At 41.0% G+C, this 20,499-nt stretch overlaps 1 protein-coding gene across 1 annotated transcript in view; it reads right to left on the reverse strand.

Moving 5' to 3' along the window:
- Window positions 1-20,499, reverse strand: part of slc9a7 (solute carrier family 9 member 7) — a 62,436-nt gene that overhangs the window by 8,638 nt on the left and 33,299 nt on the right. Inside the window, exons 13-15 of the mRNA XM_060867382.1 lie at window positions 13,192-13,255; window positions 9,811-9,893; window positions 4,129-4,234 (exon numbers count right to left, since the gene is read on the reverse strand). Coding sequence (XP_060723365.1) covers window positions 4,129-4,234; window positions 9,811-9,893; window positions 13,192-13,255 — 253 coding nt within the window. The remainder of the gene's footprint in view (window positions 1-4,128; window positions 4,235-9,810; window positions 9,894-13,191; window positions 13,256-20,499) is intronic.

The following is a 20,499-nucleotide window of genomic DNA, read 5'->3' on the forward strand; positions in this document are numbered from 1 at the left end:
ATATTAAAAACTTCTTCAACTTAAAGTACAAAAATATGTTTCAGTTCATTTCTGAAGACATGAAACAACTGAAAGAGTCAAATGGGAAAGAGGAACAAATGGACCCCACACACTGACCTCAGGGCAATTCAATGGGGCAGATTGATGAGGTGCTGACTGCACTCGCTCACACACACCCAGACGCACCGCACCCACACACAGTCATATACACATATGTACACACACTGCACTCATACACACATGCTCATATACACGCACACGCTCACTCACACACAAACACACTCGCACTCATATACACACACACACACACACACACTCATACACACACACTCGCACTCATACACACACAAAAACACTCATACACACACACACAAACACACTCACACACAAACACACTCGCACTCACACACACACACAAACACACTCACACACAAACACACTCGCACTCACACACAAACACACTCGCACTCATACACACACACGCGCTCACTCACACACAAACACACTCATACACACACACGCACACTCACACACAAACACACTCGCACTCATACACACACAAACACACTCATACACACACACAAACACACTCATACACACACACTCGCACTCATACACACAAACACACTCATACACACACACGCTCACTCACACACAAACACACTCGCACTCATACACACGTACACACACACACACAAACACACTCATACACACACAAACACACTCATACACACACACAAACACACTAATACACTAATACACACACACAGTCATATACACATATGTACACACACACACTGCACTCATACACACATGCTCATACTGTATACACACTCACGCTCACTCATACACACACACACGCAAACACACGCACGCATGCACACGTACGCACGCACGCACACACACACTCATTCATACACACACCAGACCAACACCTGGTACAGGATAATGACCAAGTGATGAGCTCATCATTCTCAAGCTGTTAAGGAAGTATAGAGATGGAGAGAAAAACACCACCTCCACAGTAGAGGGGTGCACAGGAAGTGTGATTCGGCCAATAATAACAAACAATTTAGGGCACTTTCACTCCTCTTAGTCTGAAAGTGTGTACAAATGACAAATGTTACTAAAATTATTTAAATAATTCAAATATTCAAAATGAATCTCTGCAGTTCTACAGCTCTGTCCTTTGTCTCAGCTCAGCAGCTCACAGCTACTAAAGAAAACAAAAACTCAATCCAAAACGCACTGAGTGTTCGGTTAACGAGTTGATTCAGAGTTGATTCAGAGTTGAATCGCTTTCTTGCTGTGTGTGAACTCACAGCCTCCATCCGATGCTCTCGGACACGAGTCTAATGACTGCGTTCTCACGTTGCTTTGGTCTCGTTTTTGCTTTGTGGACCAGTTATTTGTGTGCTGTGTGAAATGAAACCAAACTAAACAGCAAATGAGCCGAACGTGTGAATTTCGTCTCGGTTCGGACTCCACTGAGACGCTTCTAGCATCGGTCGGAAAAATATCGGTGCATTTCCAGCTTTAAGACACTGCTGGTGATCTGGTGATGAAAGGACACGCCCCCAAACCCCCAGACGTCACATTAACAGTGGTTAATTTTTATTCTTTTTATGACCATTAAAACAATGCAGGCGTTGTGTGTTCAGAAAAATATATTACAGCTGTGAATCGATGGTCTGTTAGCGCACATACATAAGTACTCTAAATAAACAGCCCGTGAAACGTATCGCGAGCATGTCCATGTGACGCTGGAGGGAGAAAAGCTCTCTCAAAGCCAGCACTGTGACAGTGACATTGCATTGAGAGCTGTGACGATCACTGACTTTGCTTTTGTCCGCAGCGAATAAAAGTGTTGGGGAGTAGGAGGACACGAGCCGCTGAGACATTCATCTCATTCTGTATGAGGAGCACAATGGAGGACTGTGAGACATTTGTGAGATCAGCCAAGCGTCCCTGCAGCTACAGTATCAGCATTGAGCTGAACATTGGAATTTGCCAGAATGCACTGGACTGAGACTGCACGCTGAATAGCTGCGTTCTTCACGGCTCGGACACAAGAAGCCGGCGGCTCACAGGGTGTCGGTACTGAAAGCCTCTTTTGTGTTAACGGAGAACACGGTGCGCATCTTCCGCGTCCGTGTCTGGATTGGTGCCGTTCTGTCTCTCAGGCTTTTCTAACACCTTTCACAGCAACACAAAAACATCATCAGTCAAAATAAAGCCACCTTATTGAGGAACAACAAGAGACACTTCCTCTGCAGAGTGTGACAGGAAGCGGGTTGGATAAACTTTAGATCCAGCGTCAGTCACAGTAATAACTTTCCATTTCGTTTTTCCATTAACCCTCCTACATTAAACCTCATACATTAACCCTCCTACACCATCACTCCTACACCACAACAACAATTTAAAATCAACACACTTTTTGTTCACACCTCCAGGGTTGGGGGTTCGATTCCCGCCTCCACCTTGTGTGTGTGGAGTTTGCATGTTCTCCCTGTGCCTCGGGGGTTTCCTCCGGGTACTCCGGTTTCCTCCCTTGGTCCAAAGACATGCATGGTAGGTTGATTGGCATCTCTGGAAAATTGTCCGTAGTGTGTGAGTGTGTGAGTGTGTGAGTGAATGAGTGTGTGTGTGCCCTGTGATGGGTTGGCACTCCTCCAGGGTGTATCCTGCCTTGATGCCCGATGACACCTGAGATAGGCACAGGCTCCCCGTGACCCGAGGTAGTTCGGATAAGTGGTAGAAAATGAGTGAAGGAATGAATGAACGAGTTCTCATCATTTGTCCAAGCAGCTATCCTCAGCCGTTGCCCCGTCTTTCTCTCTGTTAAAGCTTTACTGTTACAAAGCTCAGACACTGAAGACTCTGTCTGTACAAGTTCCACTGAAACTTTCTTATATACGGTACTCTTTGAGCTGTTCACCAGTGGAACCCTTAACAGTTCTAGGTAGAACACTCACACAGGACATTTATTAAGCCTAGAACCTATAAACAATCTTGAAGTGAACGATGGTAACACTGACGTCAAGTTAAACACCGATAGCAGGCCGTAATCAGCTTTACTCATCCTTCAGCATGTTCCTGATCGGCGGCCGGTCCGAGCGCACGCTCAGGTCCAACAATAACGGTCTGCTTTGTGCGGCTAATGAACAACCTGACAATTTTTATTTTGTATGATTTGGTACTAATTTGTTTACCAGTTTGTTCTTATCTACTTTAACCATCTTAACTCTTTCTTCGTCTTTCAGTTTTGCTTTATGTATTTTCTTAGCTAAGCAAGCCGAGCCGCACGAATGCGCAACAGATGCTATAAAAAGAAAGTCTATTGTTAAACACTAAGCATAGAAACTGATGACTCATTTAAAAAAAAAAAAAAAAAAAGTGAGAAAAAAAAAAAGAAAGAGTCAGAACCGAATTCTTGTTTTTTTGAAAAGCAAAATAGTGAATAAAAAAAAAAACTCGGTCAATGAATCGGTCCGTGGCGTTTGACGAACACGTACCGAATCTGCTGTAAGTGCCGCATCATGCCAAACAAACGTCGCCTTTCATATTAAATAATGTTTTAATAAACAGATCTCGATCTGCAGCCTGTGACAGGAAGTGATTACAGGAAGCAGTCGAATTCACACATGCACAAAAGTACGCCGCTTCAGTTAGCACTTCAGCAGTCGAACATTACAGATAAAGAAAAAAAAAAATCTCGTGCTCTGTCGACGTCTCGATTTAAATAAAACCTGACGTGAACATCTGACCTTCTGAGATCTCTGTAACACAGAAGTCGACTCCACTCGGTCTGCTGCTGAAGTCTGACTACGTCTAAAAACTTTGTATTTTAACGTGAAGGTGATTTTATTTTATACAATACGCAAGTTATTTTCTCGATACACTTTCCCTTTATTTAAAGAAATAATTCCTTTTTTATTTTGATTGCGACTCTTGTACTTTTTATGTCACTGACGGACGCACATGTTGCACTCGATTGTGTATGTGATTAAAAAAAGTCGAATTTGATTAAAGAACCTAATTCAAACACAGATGAGAATTTCTAGTGTGAGAAGGTGTGTGTTTACAGGGTGTGTGTGTGTGTGTGTGTGTTTGTGTGTGTTGTACCTCATAGGCCTGAGGGCTGGTGAGGAATCGTGCCAGCGGTCCACAGCAGGCCGGTAAGGTTGTGGTGAGCGGAGGTCCGCTGTGGGTCAGGATGGGCTTCAGGTAGCTGTGTTTAAGGTTAAGGAGCGATGAACAGAAAAAAGTGACACTGAAATGACAAACTACTTTATTTCTACTATGGACACAGTGCTCATGTACCACAACAATAACACGACAGATATAAACACTTTAAGTCATCGTTCCCTTTAAAAGTCTAATAATGTCATGTCTAATAATGTCATGTCTAATAATGTCATGCCTATTCATGTCATGCCTATTCATGTCATGTCTAATAATGTCATGTCTATTCATGTCATGCCTATTCATGTCATGTCTAATAATGTCATGTCTATTCATGTCATGTCTAATAATGTCATGCCTATTCATGTCATGCCTATTCATGTCATGCCTATTCATGTCATGTCTATTCATGTCATGTCTAATAATGTCATGTCTAATAATGTCATGTCTAATAATGTCATGTCTAATAATGTCATGTCTATTAATGTCAACGCAGATTAAATAAACCATTTTGTTTTAAAGGTGAAGCTTGTTACAGTACAAAGAAACCCCAAAGTGTCTGAAAATCTTACAGCTTTACTTCTTAACATTACAAAGCTCTGACATGACATGTATGGAGACTCCTTACAAGAATGATAAACAAATCTCTCATCAGTGATTCACACATATGACAGTTAACCTTTAGGGTATTTGGCAGACCACATTACATTTATATCACTTTATACATCTGAGCAACTGAGGGTTAAGTGCCTTTCTCAGGGGTCCAGCAGGGGCAGTTTGTCCTGGGATTTGGACTCACAACCTTCCCATCAGTAGTCCAACACCTTAACCACTGAGCTACGGCTTCCCGTAGGACGTCTCTGTGAACGAGCTGTTACTATAGAAACGCTAACTTATTCGAACACGGGCGTTAAACTAAACGTTTGAACCAATAATTCCTGCACATTTGCTTTTAACTGTTCTGCTAATATTAAAGGAGCTGATATTGTTCCACTCTTGTTAAAAGTGTTTTATTTCTTGACGAGGAAGCCAGATGCCGTCAGTCTCCAAGGCAAATTCATGTCAGGAACACAACCTGATCTCAGACGCTCTGGATGTCTTTAGTAGCAGATGAAATCATTGAGAACGACGACCAGCCACACACACACACACACACACACACACAGACACAGACACAGACACACACACACACACACACACACACACACACACACACACACACACACATACACACAGACACACACACAGACACAGACACACACACAGACACACACACAGACACAGACACACATACACACAGACACACACACACACAGACACACACACAGACACAGACACAGACACACATACACACAGACACACACACAGACACAGACACACATACACACAGACACACACACACACACACAGACACACACACAGACACAGACACACATACACACACACACTCCTGGCTCGAGCTTGACTCAGCACTCTGACATTCAGCCCGCTATTCAAATGCACGTTTAGCTTAACGGCTTTCAGTGGGCCGTCATCTGCTTTGTTGCTGTAAGAATCCATTGAAACTGAAGACAGAGCTGAATGGCTGATCATCTACCTACTTACAACACTCAGATTTCTTTTTTTTAAACTGTTAAAACGTTCAAAAATACGAATACGATCGATCGGAATTAAAATCAAAGCAGAACACCGGCTGCATCGTACCTCATCGTTATGCGTCGTATTCCTTTTCTATTAATGACTAGGGGGTGAATACTTATGCACTGCATGTATGCAATTCTGCAGGATCCAATTCTGCTCTGCTCCAAGCAGGTCAATGTGTGTCAAAGGATCGAACGCACGCTGACATTAATGTGGTTGGTGTCACAGCAGAATTCAGTCCACTAGAAACACAACAAAATCAATCAGGGACAATTCAACACTCTGGAGTTAAATCTTATACAGTACTCCCTCTCTACATAATAACAACAACAACAACATATAGACTCGGGGGCAAAATAAACAATTATTTATAAGAAAGTGCATTTATATGAAATGCTAAAGAAGAAGGAAGTATCCTGACCTATGCAAAAGTTTAGGCACCCCTGACAATTTCCATGATTTTCATTTATAAATATTTGGGTGCAAGGGGCACGGTGGCTTAGTGTTTAGCACGTTCGCCTCACACCTCCAGGGTCGGGGTTCGATTCCCACCTCCACCTTGTGTGTGTGGAGTTTGCATGTTCTCCCCGTGCCTCGGGGGTTTCCTCCGGGTACTCCGGTTTCCTCCCCCGGTCCAAAGACATGCATGGTAGGTTGATTGGCATCTCTGGAAAATTGTCTGTAGTGTGTGATTGCATGAGTGAATGAGTGTGTGTGTGCCCTGTGATGGGTTGGCACTCCGTCCAGGGTGTATCCTGCCTTGATGCCCAATGACGCCTGAGATAGGCACAGGCTCCCCGTGACCCGAGGTAGTTCGGATAAGTGGTAGAAAATGAATGAATTAATGAATATTTGGGTGTTTGGATCATCAAGTTCATTTTGATCTATCAAATAACTGGGTGCCCAAATTTATGTTCCTGCTTAATTTCGTTTTGATGCATATTGCACATTTTCTGTTAATCCAATAAACGTCATTTCACTACTGAAATATTACTTTAGTGTCCTTCATTTATTTGATAGATCAAAATAAAATGGCTGATCCAAACACCCAAATATATATACATGAAAACCATGGAAATTGTCAGGGGTGCCTAAACTTTTGCATAGGTCAGGATACTTCCTCCTTCTTTAGCATTTCATATAAATGCAATCTTTTATTAATTCTAAAATAATTGTCCTTTTTCAGTTGCAATTAATTTGATTCAGTTTCCTGTGTCATGTGGCGCAACCAAAAAAAAAGAAAAAAAAGAATTAAAAATAGAGTATTTGCAGTAGCGTGGCTTCGAGCACAAATAATTATCAGGGGTCCAAGAGGCGACCTGTTAAATTTGTAAAGAATAGTCAGGTGGCACAACCAGCAAGTCATACTGTGCAACCAGAGGACACACGAGTTAAACAGATATCGACTACAACTATAAAACTGTGCATCTAGGAAGCAACTGTAAAAAATGGCATTTTTTCTGTGTAATTTTTGAAAGAAAAAAAAAAGACAATGTGTTTGAAATGCACCTATGAGTATAAACATTATAAAAAAAGTATATTTAAACAAATGAAATAAATAAAAAACAACTTATAAAAATCTTCTGTAATAATGTTACAAACATATTGAATTTAAAATAACGTGGTCGCGCCACATGACATTTGTCCCATTTAAATCCAGAAGCAACGTGCAATACGAGTTAAATGCGCAAATTATTTATTTGTTTGTTTGTTTATTTTATTTATTTATTTATTTTAGTTGAGCAGATATATCAAATAGAGAGACATGACCTGAACGAATTCCTCCTGAATAAAATGAAAGGCTGGATTAGAAGTAAGTGATTAAATAAAAAATTAAATATTCTTTTCGGTACACAAACGTTCACACAAATATAAAAAAAACAAAAACAACAACAAAAAAAAAAAAAAAAAAAAGACACTGAACCACAGGAGGTGATGCCCTGAAACACATAGGTGTAAAGCCAGTTCCGCTATGATGAGGTCCCGTGTGGTTTAGGTGTGACAAACAGCTCAGGAGTTTGTGGTCCCATCTGTGCAGCTCGTAAATAAAGAAAAAAGCAAACACACGAACAAACGTTTAATAGGTGCTACGATCAAGTTCAACACCTGCCTCTTGTTCCGATTCCCAAAGCAGAAAACGTTCCGCTAATTAAAGGAGCAGTCTGTGATTCTGTGAAATCTCTTGTGTGTTTCTTCTTAAGCCCCGTCCCCAAACGTCTGATTGACAGACAGGATTTCAGACTGGTTAAGACATCAGTAGTCCACATCATCCTTTACCGTTACAAAGCTCTGACACTAGAGACTCCTTCCATCAACGTTCCTCAGCTTGAGGACACGTAATCATATCGACGATCAAGCACAAATTTAATAAATTACTGTTCTTCTGTTCAAGTCCCTGTTAATAACCCGTTGACATAGCAACGACAACATATTAAAACGAGCTCATTAATATACTGTATGCTCATGTAGAAAAAGTAAGTACACCCTCCTTCAGTCTTGTTTTTATTAATCAAGGCCCAAACAGTGCCATCTCTGAGGTCATGGCTAAGGCCTTTTCTTTTCAGCATGATGTAGACACACACCTGCGGACTCCAGAGCACTTCTGTATTTATAGATGATAAATCTTTATATATCTATTAGCAACACCTCGCTGCTCATTACTGTCTTAAAGGTGGGGTGCACGTTGTTTGAGAAATGCTTCAGAAAACTGAGGCGGGACGACAAACAAAACAAAAACAAAACAAACGTGTAGCCAATGAGCAGAAAGGGGCGTGTCTTGTCAATATGGGCGGAGAGAGTGTTCAGTGAGCATGTGTGACATTAGCAGAAAGAGGTTTTAACATTGACATGGAGGATAAAAACAAAGAAAGAAAGAGAAGAAAGACTTACGATAAGGTAAGAAGTAGGACGTGTTAATATAGGATCAGCTTTCCAGCGCTGGAGAGAACTGAAGGAGCAGGAAGTTGGTCACATATTCACAGATTGGAGTTTCCTGAGTCAATAACTCCTGAGCTAAACGCTGTTACTACACAAATAACACCTCTTTTCTATCGTAGTAATGTAGAGACGCAGCTACAACCATGTTTTGTGTAGTAACAGTGTTTAGCTCAGGAGTTATTGACTCGGGAAACTCCAATCTGTGAATATGTGACCAACTTTACTTAAGACGCCGAGGCGCTTTTTTCCTTCTCGATAGGTGAGTAACGTTGGTTTTGTTTTGTTACACAGAACTAATATATGTCTTTGTCCTTTACATGATTATGCTTGTGTGTCATTTTTGCTTGTTTGTTTATCTACAATCGTATTGTTCTTCACTTCAGCTACGATAAAGACACATTTCTTTCCATTACTGGGTTACGTATGTATGTGTGGGCGGAGCTATCAATACAGGGGTGGGACCCGTCTGGGTTAGAGGCGTGTTTGTTTTGGCGATTTTATATGTCAACACTGGCTTTCAAACAACGGAGACCTCACCTTTAATGGAAGGGTGCACTTATTTTTCTCCACATGATTTCTGATTTAAAATAAGTGTGATGACTGAAATGTTTTTCTCCGTGTTCACGATTGTTATTTAGTCCTTGATTGTAAAAAAAAACATCAAACTGAAGGAAGGCGTAGTTACTTTTGTAGACCTGTGATTTGCATCTGCACTACTGTCAGAGCTGCCGTTAGAGCAAACAAACCAACACCTTCAGACCAAATCAAAACGCATGTAAAAATTCTGCACGGTTAATACAGGGTGAGGTCTTGAATACAGTCCTGCTTTCTTGATCCCTGGATTTCTTTTCTTTCTCTCTCCCTTCATTCCTCGACTAAATTCCCCGTAGCACTATTCACCCTGACCTGTTCTCCCAGACCCTGTCACGGCACGCCACGCTCGTCCTTCTCGACACGTGGCAACAGACGCAGTGAGAGGAAAGACTAAGTGTAGTGCAGTGTGTATGTGAAGAGCAGCTCTACTCCAAAATGTTGAAAGGATACTTGTGGTCAAAAGTGTACCAGAGTCTGAAGAGCCAAGCACTCTCCTGCTTCGTCTTGCTCTGGCCTTCCTGCTGACTTCCATCCTACAGAAAACAGAAAGGAGGGGAGAAAAAAATACACCCGAGTCTTTATGGCAGAAATCAATATAATTATACTTGTACCGAGATGTCTAGAGACACAGAGAAGCTTCATCTGGGAAAGAAGTGTACATAGAGGGCAAGCCAAACGTTTACACACACCTAAGGTTCATTGTTTACTCTGTTCACATCAGTGGTTCATTTTAAATCCACCAATTATACAGATATTGTCCCTTTGAACGGTCTGGAAGATGTCAGAAAATGGAGTAACTCCAGTAAGAACGGAGTTCCTCATAAGGAGGAGTTACTAAGGAGTGCAGCTGTGGATGTATTTACACTCCATTGCCTTTTCCCCCCTTGTTAAACTTGTGAACTCTAAGCAATTCAGTCAAGAACTATGGACTTCTACAAATCTGGTTCCTCCTAAGAAACAATTTCCAAACAACTGAACGTCCAAACAACTGAACCACAAGAATCTGTACAAACAAATACAGAAATAATTTATTTCACACAGATGAAGAAATTTTGGTTGAAGAAGTTCAACAAAACCCCAATAATAATAATAATAATAATAATAATAATAATAATAATAATAATAATAATAATAATATTAATAAGGGGCACGGTGTCCTAGTGGTTAGCACGTTCGCCTCACACCTCCAGGGTTAGGGGTTCGATTCCCACCTCCACCTTGTGTGTGTGGAGTTTGCATGTTCTCCCCGTGCCTCGGGGGTTTCCTCCGGGTACTCCGGTTTCCTCCCCCGGTCCAAAGACATGCATGGTAGGTTGATTGGCATCTCTGAAAAATTGTCCATAGTGTGTGATTGTGTGAGTGAATGAGAGTGTGTGTGTGTGTGTGTGTGTGTGTGCCCTGTGATGGGTTGGCACTCCGTCCAGGGTGTATCCTGCCTTAATGCCCGATGACGCCTGAGATAGGCACAGGCTCCCCGTGACCCGAGAAGTTCGGATAAGCGGTAGAAGATGAGTGAGTGAGTGAGTGAATGAATGATATTAATAATAATAAAACAACTGGTGACAAGTTTCTGAGGTTCTAAACATGTACCAAATTAACTGAAGTCCTTAAATTAGGTCACATGAGGACGAAATATTAAACAAATAATATGCAGGTGATCACCAGCCTTTTGGAAAAGTAATGATAGGAAAATGTAACCGTTAGTCCATAATGATCAGTGCTGTGTGTGGAGGGAAATGGCTGTTGCTGGAGGCATCGTGTGGTGTAAGAAATGTCAGATGAGAGATACAACTCTTTTTTACTGCAGCACTGCTCAAGTGTAATTGGAAACTAAATATAAAGTGTGGTGTGGTGTGTGTGTGTGCGTGTGTGTGTGCGTGTGTGTGTGTGTGTGTGCGCACAGAAAACTGAAAGGTGGTCAGAAGTTTCCGTTGCTGCTCTGTGTAGACTACACACAAGTTTTAGCTGCATGTAAAATGTATAAAGCATTAACACTTTCACACAAGAGAAGCGTTCATGATTAGTTTGAAAGGTGTTAATTGTCGCTCTGCTCATCAGGGCCCGTGTTCATGAAGATTCTCAGGAAGTTCCTAATTTATCTTAAATAATTTCTAACTATGAATCTTATCTTAAAGGTGCCCTTCCACACAAAACCGTTTTTACTTGTATTTTTTGATACGTGTTAGGTCCATATGTGTTTGTGTTGTGTCGTGAATGTGAAAATGAACTGTTACCTCCCCGGTCAGTTCTAGTCACTTAAATCAGGTCAGTTAGAAAAGCTGCTCAGTGTGACGTCGTAATGATTGAGCTCATTACTATTCATGACTCTCCCACTTGAGACCACGCCCCCAGAATTCGTGTAGCTCAGTGAGTTTCCTATACAGCAAGGACGGCTGAACGTCAGCGGGCTTGTGAAGAAGCCGTTCTGCTGCAATTCAAGGTGATTGTAAACAAATTTCCTCTAGCCTAGGCTACTTATTGTGTGGGTGAATGAATAGTCATGTTTTCATATCCTAGCGGTTAGCCAATCGGAGCCAAGCAGCATAGCTCATTTGAATATTCATGAGAACTGGTGCAAATCGAGCTGAGTCTTCCTGCAGGCTTTCTATACCACACTAGAATGGCTTGAAACACAAAAAAAATGTTAGAGTCCGTGGTAAACTTCAGACATTACCACAAAAGGAATGAAATACGTGTGGCAGGGCACCTTTAAGAGTGATTATCTCAGGTCTCAGAGCAACTCTGAACAAGGAAAATACAACAACTAATATCTTAGAGAGAAGGCGGAGCTTAACGTGTCACTAGGTGACGCGTTCTGTATAAGACTGTGATTGGTTGTCTAATAAAAAAAAAAAAACCTTCACTTTGTCTCTATGTTAAGACATCTGAGACTATATCGTGTAGGGATTACGTTCGTGACATCCGTATGTTATAAATGTAACGGAAATGTAAATGTAAACATCTCCGACACAGAGCAGAAACGTCATAGAGACAAATTAGACCATTTCTGCTGCTGTGGGATTTCAGCTCTGTTTCAGAGATGTTACCTTTAATCTGATTGGTCACAAAAATAATCCCTACACCATTTAATCTGTATCATCTTATTAACTCACTATCATTATTATATATTGTATACAACACATTTCCTCCCCTCTTCACCTTTAGCCCATTTTAGCTGCTCCTAACACTTTTTGACCCCATCATGCTTTATGAATAACTTTAATCTTTACTACGATCTTCAGCCAGTGACTTCATCAGATTCTGAACTAAAGACATGTTGAAGATGTTGAGGTAGGGCTGGGCGATAAAACGATAACGATATGTATCGCGATAGACACGTGATCGATATCGATAAAAAAAAAGTTCAATATTTTTTATACTTCGTCGCAAGAAAACAGAGATTGCGAAGCAAGTTTGGTTGCATTAACAAAGGCACTCGCTCTCTGGTAACCTAGCAACGTAGGGAGTGACACGCTAACAGCCAATCGTGTAACAGCTCGCCAGTATGGCAGTTTTTCATTTTGGTACCTTAAATGTTAAGAGATAATAGTTAAGTGTTCATTGTGACTTTAGACTCATGTTTACATTATAATTATTAGAGTTTTCCTGCTTGTTGACATTTCTGTCTTAATAACCGAGGGGATTACGATCAGAGGAAGGTTAAGTTTAAAATAAAAATGTTTAAATGTAATATATTTTTCTCCTGGTCCTTATTTTAAATGGGTCATAAAAAATATCAATAATTATCGATATCGACCGACATGAAGCACTGATATCGTGATACAGTTTTCAGCCGTATCGCCCAGTCCCATGTTGAGGACTTCAACTAACCCCTTGAAGGACCTGGAAGCTGTCTCCACATTGCTGAAGGTCTTGATCAGGGTCCACGCCCACTCTGGAAAAAAACAACAAAGATTACAGATAAGACTTTTTTTTATACATCAATTTATAATTATATATATTTATAATTTCATCTACATTTAGTGTATGAATATTTATATTTAATAGTGTGTTTAAAATGGGAAAAACATGCAACAATGTTGCTAAGCAACGTAGAAAATCAGGGCGTAATGGCTAAAGCTAGGTCTTTTACACAATGTAAAAATCAAATGACGACAGAAACGAGACAAACGTGTCAAGAACGTCAACATTCACTTTTTAGAAATGAATGAATGAATGAATGAATGAATAAATAAATAAATAAATAGACACTAAGAAAAATTAGCATTGACCACGAGCACCACTTCAGTAGGTGCCGCCATATTAAGAAAATAATCACTGCATCAAATCTGATCAACCTCTGAAAACAGAGACAAAGAAAACCAGTCAGAACAGTGAGAAAAGTCAACACTGTTTTACATTGAACATTGAATTACTAAAAAATAAAAAATAATAAAAGGCTTTGTTCTACTAAAATTACACCTTCATTGCACTTAGCGTTACTTGCTACAAATAGCTAATTAAAATAATCCGATTTCCAATAATAAAACGATGGACCTGATTGTTTAATATTAAAAAGTAGGTTACTCATTTTGGTATGAAGGTCAATACTGTGGATGATGAGAACCAAAAAAAAACATATACTCTGTCTGAGGGGGAAAAAACTCCACTACAACGCTAACTAGCGAGCCTTAATACTAGAACACAGAGTTTAAATTGTCCCGAGACTCACGTGATACAATTTAGTTCGAGCTAACCAAGAATCCTACCCTCCCTTTTTCTCCAACATTCCTGATTTCTTGCCAATATCACAAGCCATGTGCTCTCTATCTAGACACACACACACACACACACACACACACACACACACAAGCCATGTGCTCTCTATCTAGACACACACACACCCCAAATGCCAGATTATCACGTTAGTAAGTACAAAAACGTGTTGACACATTTTGCCAGAATCGTGCAATCGTGTATGTGTGTGTGTGTCTAGATAGAGAGCACATGGCTTGTGTGTGTGTGTGTGTGTGTGTGTGTGTGAGAATTGAGTTATTTTCACCACAACCCCACCACCCACACACAAACTCTTTAGAGAAACATTAGGTCTCATTACAGCCCACTTGTGATTATTAAAGGCGATTAAATCGGTCGTTACGTTCCGCCGGCGCCACACGACGCTCACACGGGTTCTTTCGGCATTCTGTAACCCCCACAGGAATTCTACAACGGCTTATCAGACTGCTCACATGGAGAGAGAAGAAAAAGCAACACTGAACTGTGACTGCATGTAAATGATCATGCACTTGGTTGTCTTGAAAAATATGAAATTTTTGTAGGTCACAGAACTTTAACACAGTTGCACACACGAGTACACGAACGAACCCTGTGTAGATCATTTATCATGAAAATGAATTAACCCTATTCACAGTCACCTACTCGTTCATTCAGTCACCCAATCGTTCATTCAGTCACCCACTCGTTCATTCAGTCACCTACTCGTTCATTCAGTCCCTCACTCAGTCACCTACTCGTTCATTCAGTCACCTACTCGTTCATTCAGTCACCCACTCGTTCATTCAGTCACCCAATCGTTCATTCAGTCACCCACTCGTTCATTCAGTCACCCAATCGTTCATTCAGTCACCTACTCGTTCATTCAGTCACCCACTCGTTCATTCAGTCACCCAATCGTTCATTCAGTCACCCACTCGTTCATTCTGTCACCTAGTCGTTCATTCACTCCCTCACTCAGTCACCTACTCGTTCATTCAGTCCCTCACTCAGTCACCTACTCGTTCATTCAGTCACCTACTCGTTCATTCAGTCCCTCACCCAGTCACCTACTCGTTCATTCAGTCACCTACTCGTTCATTCAGTCCCTCACCCAGTCACCTATTCATTCATTCAGTCACCTACTCGTTCATTCAGTCACCTACTCGTTCATTCAGTCACCTACTCGTTCATTCAGTCCCTCACCCAGTCACCTATTCATTCATTCAGTCACCTACTCGTTCATTCTGTCACCTACTCGTTCATTCAGTCACCCAATCGTTCATTCAGTCACCCACTCGTTCATTCAGTCACCCAATCGTTCATTCAGTCACCTACTCGTTCATTCAGTCACCTACTCGTTCATTCAGTCACCCACTCGTTCATTCAGTCACCCAATCGTTCATTCAGTCACCCACTCGTTCATTCTGTCACCTACTCGTTCATTCACTCCCTCACTCAGTCACCTACTCGTTCATTCAGTCCCTCACTCAGTCACCTACTCGTTCATTCAGTCACCTACTCGTTCATTCAGTCCCTCACCCAGTCACCTACTCGTTCATTCAGTCACCTACTCGTTCATTCAGTCACCCAATCGTTCATTCAGTCACCCACTCGTTCATTCTGTCACCTACTCGTTCATTCACTCCCTCACTCAGTCACCTACTCGTTCATTCAGTCCCTCACTCAGTCACCTACTCGTTCATTCAGTCACCTACTCGTTCATTCAGTCCCTCACCCAGTCACCTACTCGTTCATTCAGTCACCTACTCGTTCATTCAGTCACCCAATCGTTCATTCAGTCACCCAATCGTTCATTCTGTCACCTACTCGTTCATTCACTCCCTCACTCAGTCACCTACTCGTTCATTCAGTCCCTCACCCAGTCACCTACTCGTTCATTCAGTCACCTACTCGTTCATTCAGTCCCTCACTCAGTCACCTACTCGTTCATTCAGTCACCTACTCGTTCATTCAGTCCCTCACTCAGTCACCTACTCGTTCATTCAGTCCCTCACTCAGTCACCTACTCGTTCATTCAGTCACCTACTCGTTCATTCAGTCCCTCACCCAGTCACCTACTCGTTCATTCAGTCACCTACTCGTTCATTCAGTCCCTCACCCAGTCACCTACTCGTTCATTCAGTCACCTACTCGTTCATTCAGTCCCTCACTCAGTCACCTACTCGTTCATTCAGTCACCTACTCGTTCATTCAGTCCCTCACCCAGTCACCTACTCGTTCATTCAGTCACCTACTCGTTCATTCAGTCCCTCACCCAGTCACCTATTCATTCATTCAGTCACCTACTCGTTCATTCAGTCACCTACTCGTTCATTCAGTCACCTACTCGTTCATTCAGTCCCTCACCCAGTCACCTATTCATTCATTCAGTCACCTACTCGTTCATTCTGTCACCTACTCGTTCATTCAGTCACCCAATCGTTCATTCAGTCACCCACTCGTTCATTCAGTCACCCAATCGTTCATTCAGTCACCTACTCGTTCATTCAGTCACCTACTCGTTCATTCAGTCACCCACTCGTTCATTCAGTCACCCAATCGTTCATTCAGTCACCCACTCGTTCATTCTGTCACCTACTCGTTCATTCACTCCCTCACTCAGTCACCTACTCGTTCATTCAGTCCCTCACTCAGTCACCTACTCGTTCATTCAGTCACCTACTCGTTCATTCAGTCCCTCACCCAGTCACCTACTCGTTCATTCAGTCACCTACTCGTTCATTCAGTCACCCAATCGTTCATTCAGTCACCCACTCGTTCATTCTGTCACCTACTCGTTCATTCACTCCCTCACTCAGTCACCTACTCGTTCATTCAGTCCCTCACTCAGTCACCTACTCGTTCATTCAGTCACCTACTCGTTCATTCAGTCCCTCACCCAGTCACCTACTCGTTCATTCAGTCACCTACTCGTTCATTCAGTCACCCAATCGTTCATTCAGTCACCCAATCGTTCATTCTGTCACCTACTCGTTCATTCACTCCCTCACTCAGTCACCTACTCGTTCATTCAGTCCCTCACCCAGTCACCTACTCGTTCATTCAGTCACCTACTCGTTCATTCAGTCCCTCACTCAGTCACCTACTCGTTCATTCAGTCACCTACTCGTTCATTCAGTCCCTCACTCAGTCACCTACTCGTTCATTCAGTCCCTCACTCAGTCACCTACTCGTTCATTCAGTCACCTACTCGTTCATTCAGTCCCTCACCCAGTCACCTACTCGTTCATTCAGTCACCTACTCGTTCATTCAGTCCCTCACTCAGTCACCTACTCGTTCATTCAGTCCCTCACTCAGTCACCTACTCGTTCATTCAGTCACCTACTCGTTCATTCAGTCCCTCACTCAGTCACCTACTCGTTCATTCAGTCACCTACTCGTTCATTCAGTCCCTCACCCAGTCACCTACTCGTTCATTCACTCGCTCAGTCACCTACTCGTTTATTCACTCACTCATTTAGTCACCTTTGCGTTCATTCACTCACTCACTCAGTCACCTACTCCATTATTCTGTTAGCCATTTATTTCTTCACTCAGTCACCCATTGACAAAATCACTCAGTCCTTCATTTATTTACTGTAATCACTCTGTCACTGATTTAATCACTGACTCACTCCTGTATTGAGTCTAATCTGTTTCCTCTACCGTCGGTCTGTGAGAACTTGGATGAGGTGAAGGTCTACAGCTCTGTGTTACACAATGAGAGTGTGAGATTTGACCGCTGGACCAAAGTACAGTGAGATATCAGTTATTCTGGTTAAACTATCACTCTGAGTGGCCTTTCTGCTCACGCTGCATAACGGTTAAAGCTGAAAAGCAGGCTCTCGTGGTGACTCACTCGAGCCTTTAACAAGCTGCTGTTATTTTTGTCATGTCTGGGGGAGTAACGGTGGAGGCTGGAGAAGGAAAACACACTCTGTACTTCATCACATTCTGTACTTCAATCAAGCATTTTTATTAGTAGGAAACTGCTTCATATCGAACAGATAAAGCGGTGCAGCTGAATAGAGTTTACCTTTTACTAAAGGTGGAAGAGCGTTTTCATATTTATCTCCTAAACACTAGAATAACCTTCCTGACAGTGTTTGAGGCTCACGTTCCCCAAACTTGCCCAGTTTAAATGTATATTAAAGACATCTCTCTTTATCCAGACACATTCACATAATACATCCTACAACTGTGTGCCCCAGTAGATACACGTCATCATCTAGTTCCGGTTAATATTACAAACAGCAGGATGCCATCTTGAGGCATCCAGAGACCTACCAGCTCCAGCTGTGTTCCACTTCTTGAAGTTCATAAACATTCAGAGAACATGTGGTATCTGAGGACAACAACCCCATAATCAATACACGATTGTCGGTCAGTACCTGACTGTCGAAAGGACATTGTTCATAACAACACTCTCTGGTGTTTATAACAGTTTATAATCACACACTCCAGAGTCAACCAAGTGTCAATGAGGATAAGGTTCACTTTTGAGTCTGGTTCCTCTCAAAGTTTCTTTCTCTTACATCTAAAGGAGTTTTTTATCACCTCAGACTTGTTCATTAGGGATAAATACAAACACATTTAAATATAAAACTAATATTAATCTTGAATCTTTGTATAAATCTTATGAATGTATAATATTAAACTTTTTGTATTTATATCATGTTTCTTATGTTCTGTAAAGCTGCTTAGAGACAATGTCCATTGTTAAAAGTGGTATACAAATAAATATACTTATAAAAAATAATACTTCGTACGCAAAAATGTTTTAAAAGTCCCTACATTTTTTTTTTGTTGTTTTTACTAGTAAAAAATACATTTCAAATGATGCATAACGCACCTTTAAATTTCGTAAACAAAACTGCCATCAAGGTGGAAAATTCACCAAATGAATTAAATTTTAGTTGCTGGTTAATGAAAATGTGTAAAACTCCTCAGAAAATGGTAATAAAAAAAATAAAAAATATAAAATTTTAATGTTATTTTATGGTGCTGGCTTTGTGCAAGTGCATTTTGTCTGATCCATGTTTAATAAGCAACTGAATAAATAAATATTCAGTATAAATTTCTTTCCAAATCTACGTAAAAATTGTCATTTCTAAAAATGAACAATTTTAAACAAAGACCAAGATCGTGGCTAAATATAGCATCTAGTCTCTTGGCATGTTCATTTTTTTCTGTCTTCCTCTAGGCCACTAGGTCACATGTTTCCTGTGCTAAAGAGTTTAGCTAAGAAGCAAACACTACTTTACTATAATTGTATAATTTTACTTAATAAATGATCTCTTGTGATTTGTAAAGTTTATTGTTACACACGAAAGCGTAGAATGTTGTTCACCAAAATTAGTGAAATGGAGGCAATTCTCTTGAAGGCCAGAAGGCGTTGATTAGGTGTCAATAACAGCAGCTTTGACCTCAGTGCAGGTCGATATCAATACCCTTATTTTAAAACATTATCGTTTCTATAGTAACGATATGGGAACTTGTATGTAGTACGCTCGACTTTCTAAAATAATTTTTCATGTAATTGTTCTCTCAAAGTAATTTTAAAGTCGGATTATTTTACAATATGTGAAGGAAAGTCGGCAGTAAATCTGAAATTTCTACATGTTCGTTATAAAATATTATATAAAAATAAATATAAAAATATAAAAAAACATAAAAATCTATAGTAACAGCTCATTACCCGGATACTAAGAAGTTTATATTTAGAACTTGATGCACTTCATACATAAAAATCTACACAGTTTACACATAAAACTTTACGTCTACACCGTCTGCAGTTTTACAATAAAACGGCATGATGCTTATTAACGTCATAACAGGATAAAAAACAATAGAGCGAGGGGGTTCTTCAGAAATGTTTACCGCTGCTATAAGACAAGCCTATACTTGTTGTGTAGATATTTTACAACATTAAATGTTACCATAAACAGATAAAAGTACGATATGCCGTTCTCCGATACCGGAACGAAACGTTTTTATGGAAGTGTTGTAATAGGAAAATGTTCAATTTCAGGGTGTTAACAGTGACTTTGTTAGTGATTATTTCTTTATAACTGCACAGCAGAGTATGTTTCATTCCTCACCTTCATACGGCATTTTAGTTTACGATAAATTATGAATACTGGTTTGAACACTGGAGCTGAAGGCAGATGAAAAGAGTAACCAGGAGAAAGCAACAGAGAAGCACAGGGCAAAGACAAAGAGCAGGAAGCTTAAGGAAACTAAGTGGTAAGAGTCGAGAAAAAAGAAAAGGAGAGAGTGCAAGAAGTTTATAGTGGAAGTGGAAAAGCATGGCATTTGTACAGGAAGCAGGCCTGCGGGCTGGGTGTGTGGGGATTTAAGAGGTCCCGAGGGGTCAGACGAACTGTGGGGGAAAACAAAGGCGGTCAGAGGCTGAAGAAAGG

The sequence above is a fragment of the Tachysurus vachellii genome, chromosome 4, assembly GCF_030014155.1.
Source record: "Tachysurus vachellii isolate PV-2020 chromosome 4, HZAU_Pvac_v1, whole genome shotgun sequence".
Taxonomy (NCBI): domain Eukaryota; kingdom Metazoa; phylum Chordata; class Actinopteri; order Siluriformes; family Bagridae; genus Tachysurus; species Tachysurus vachellii.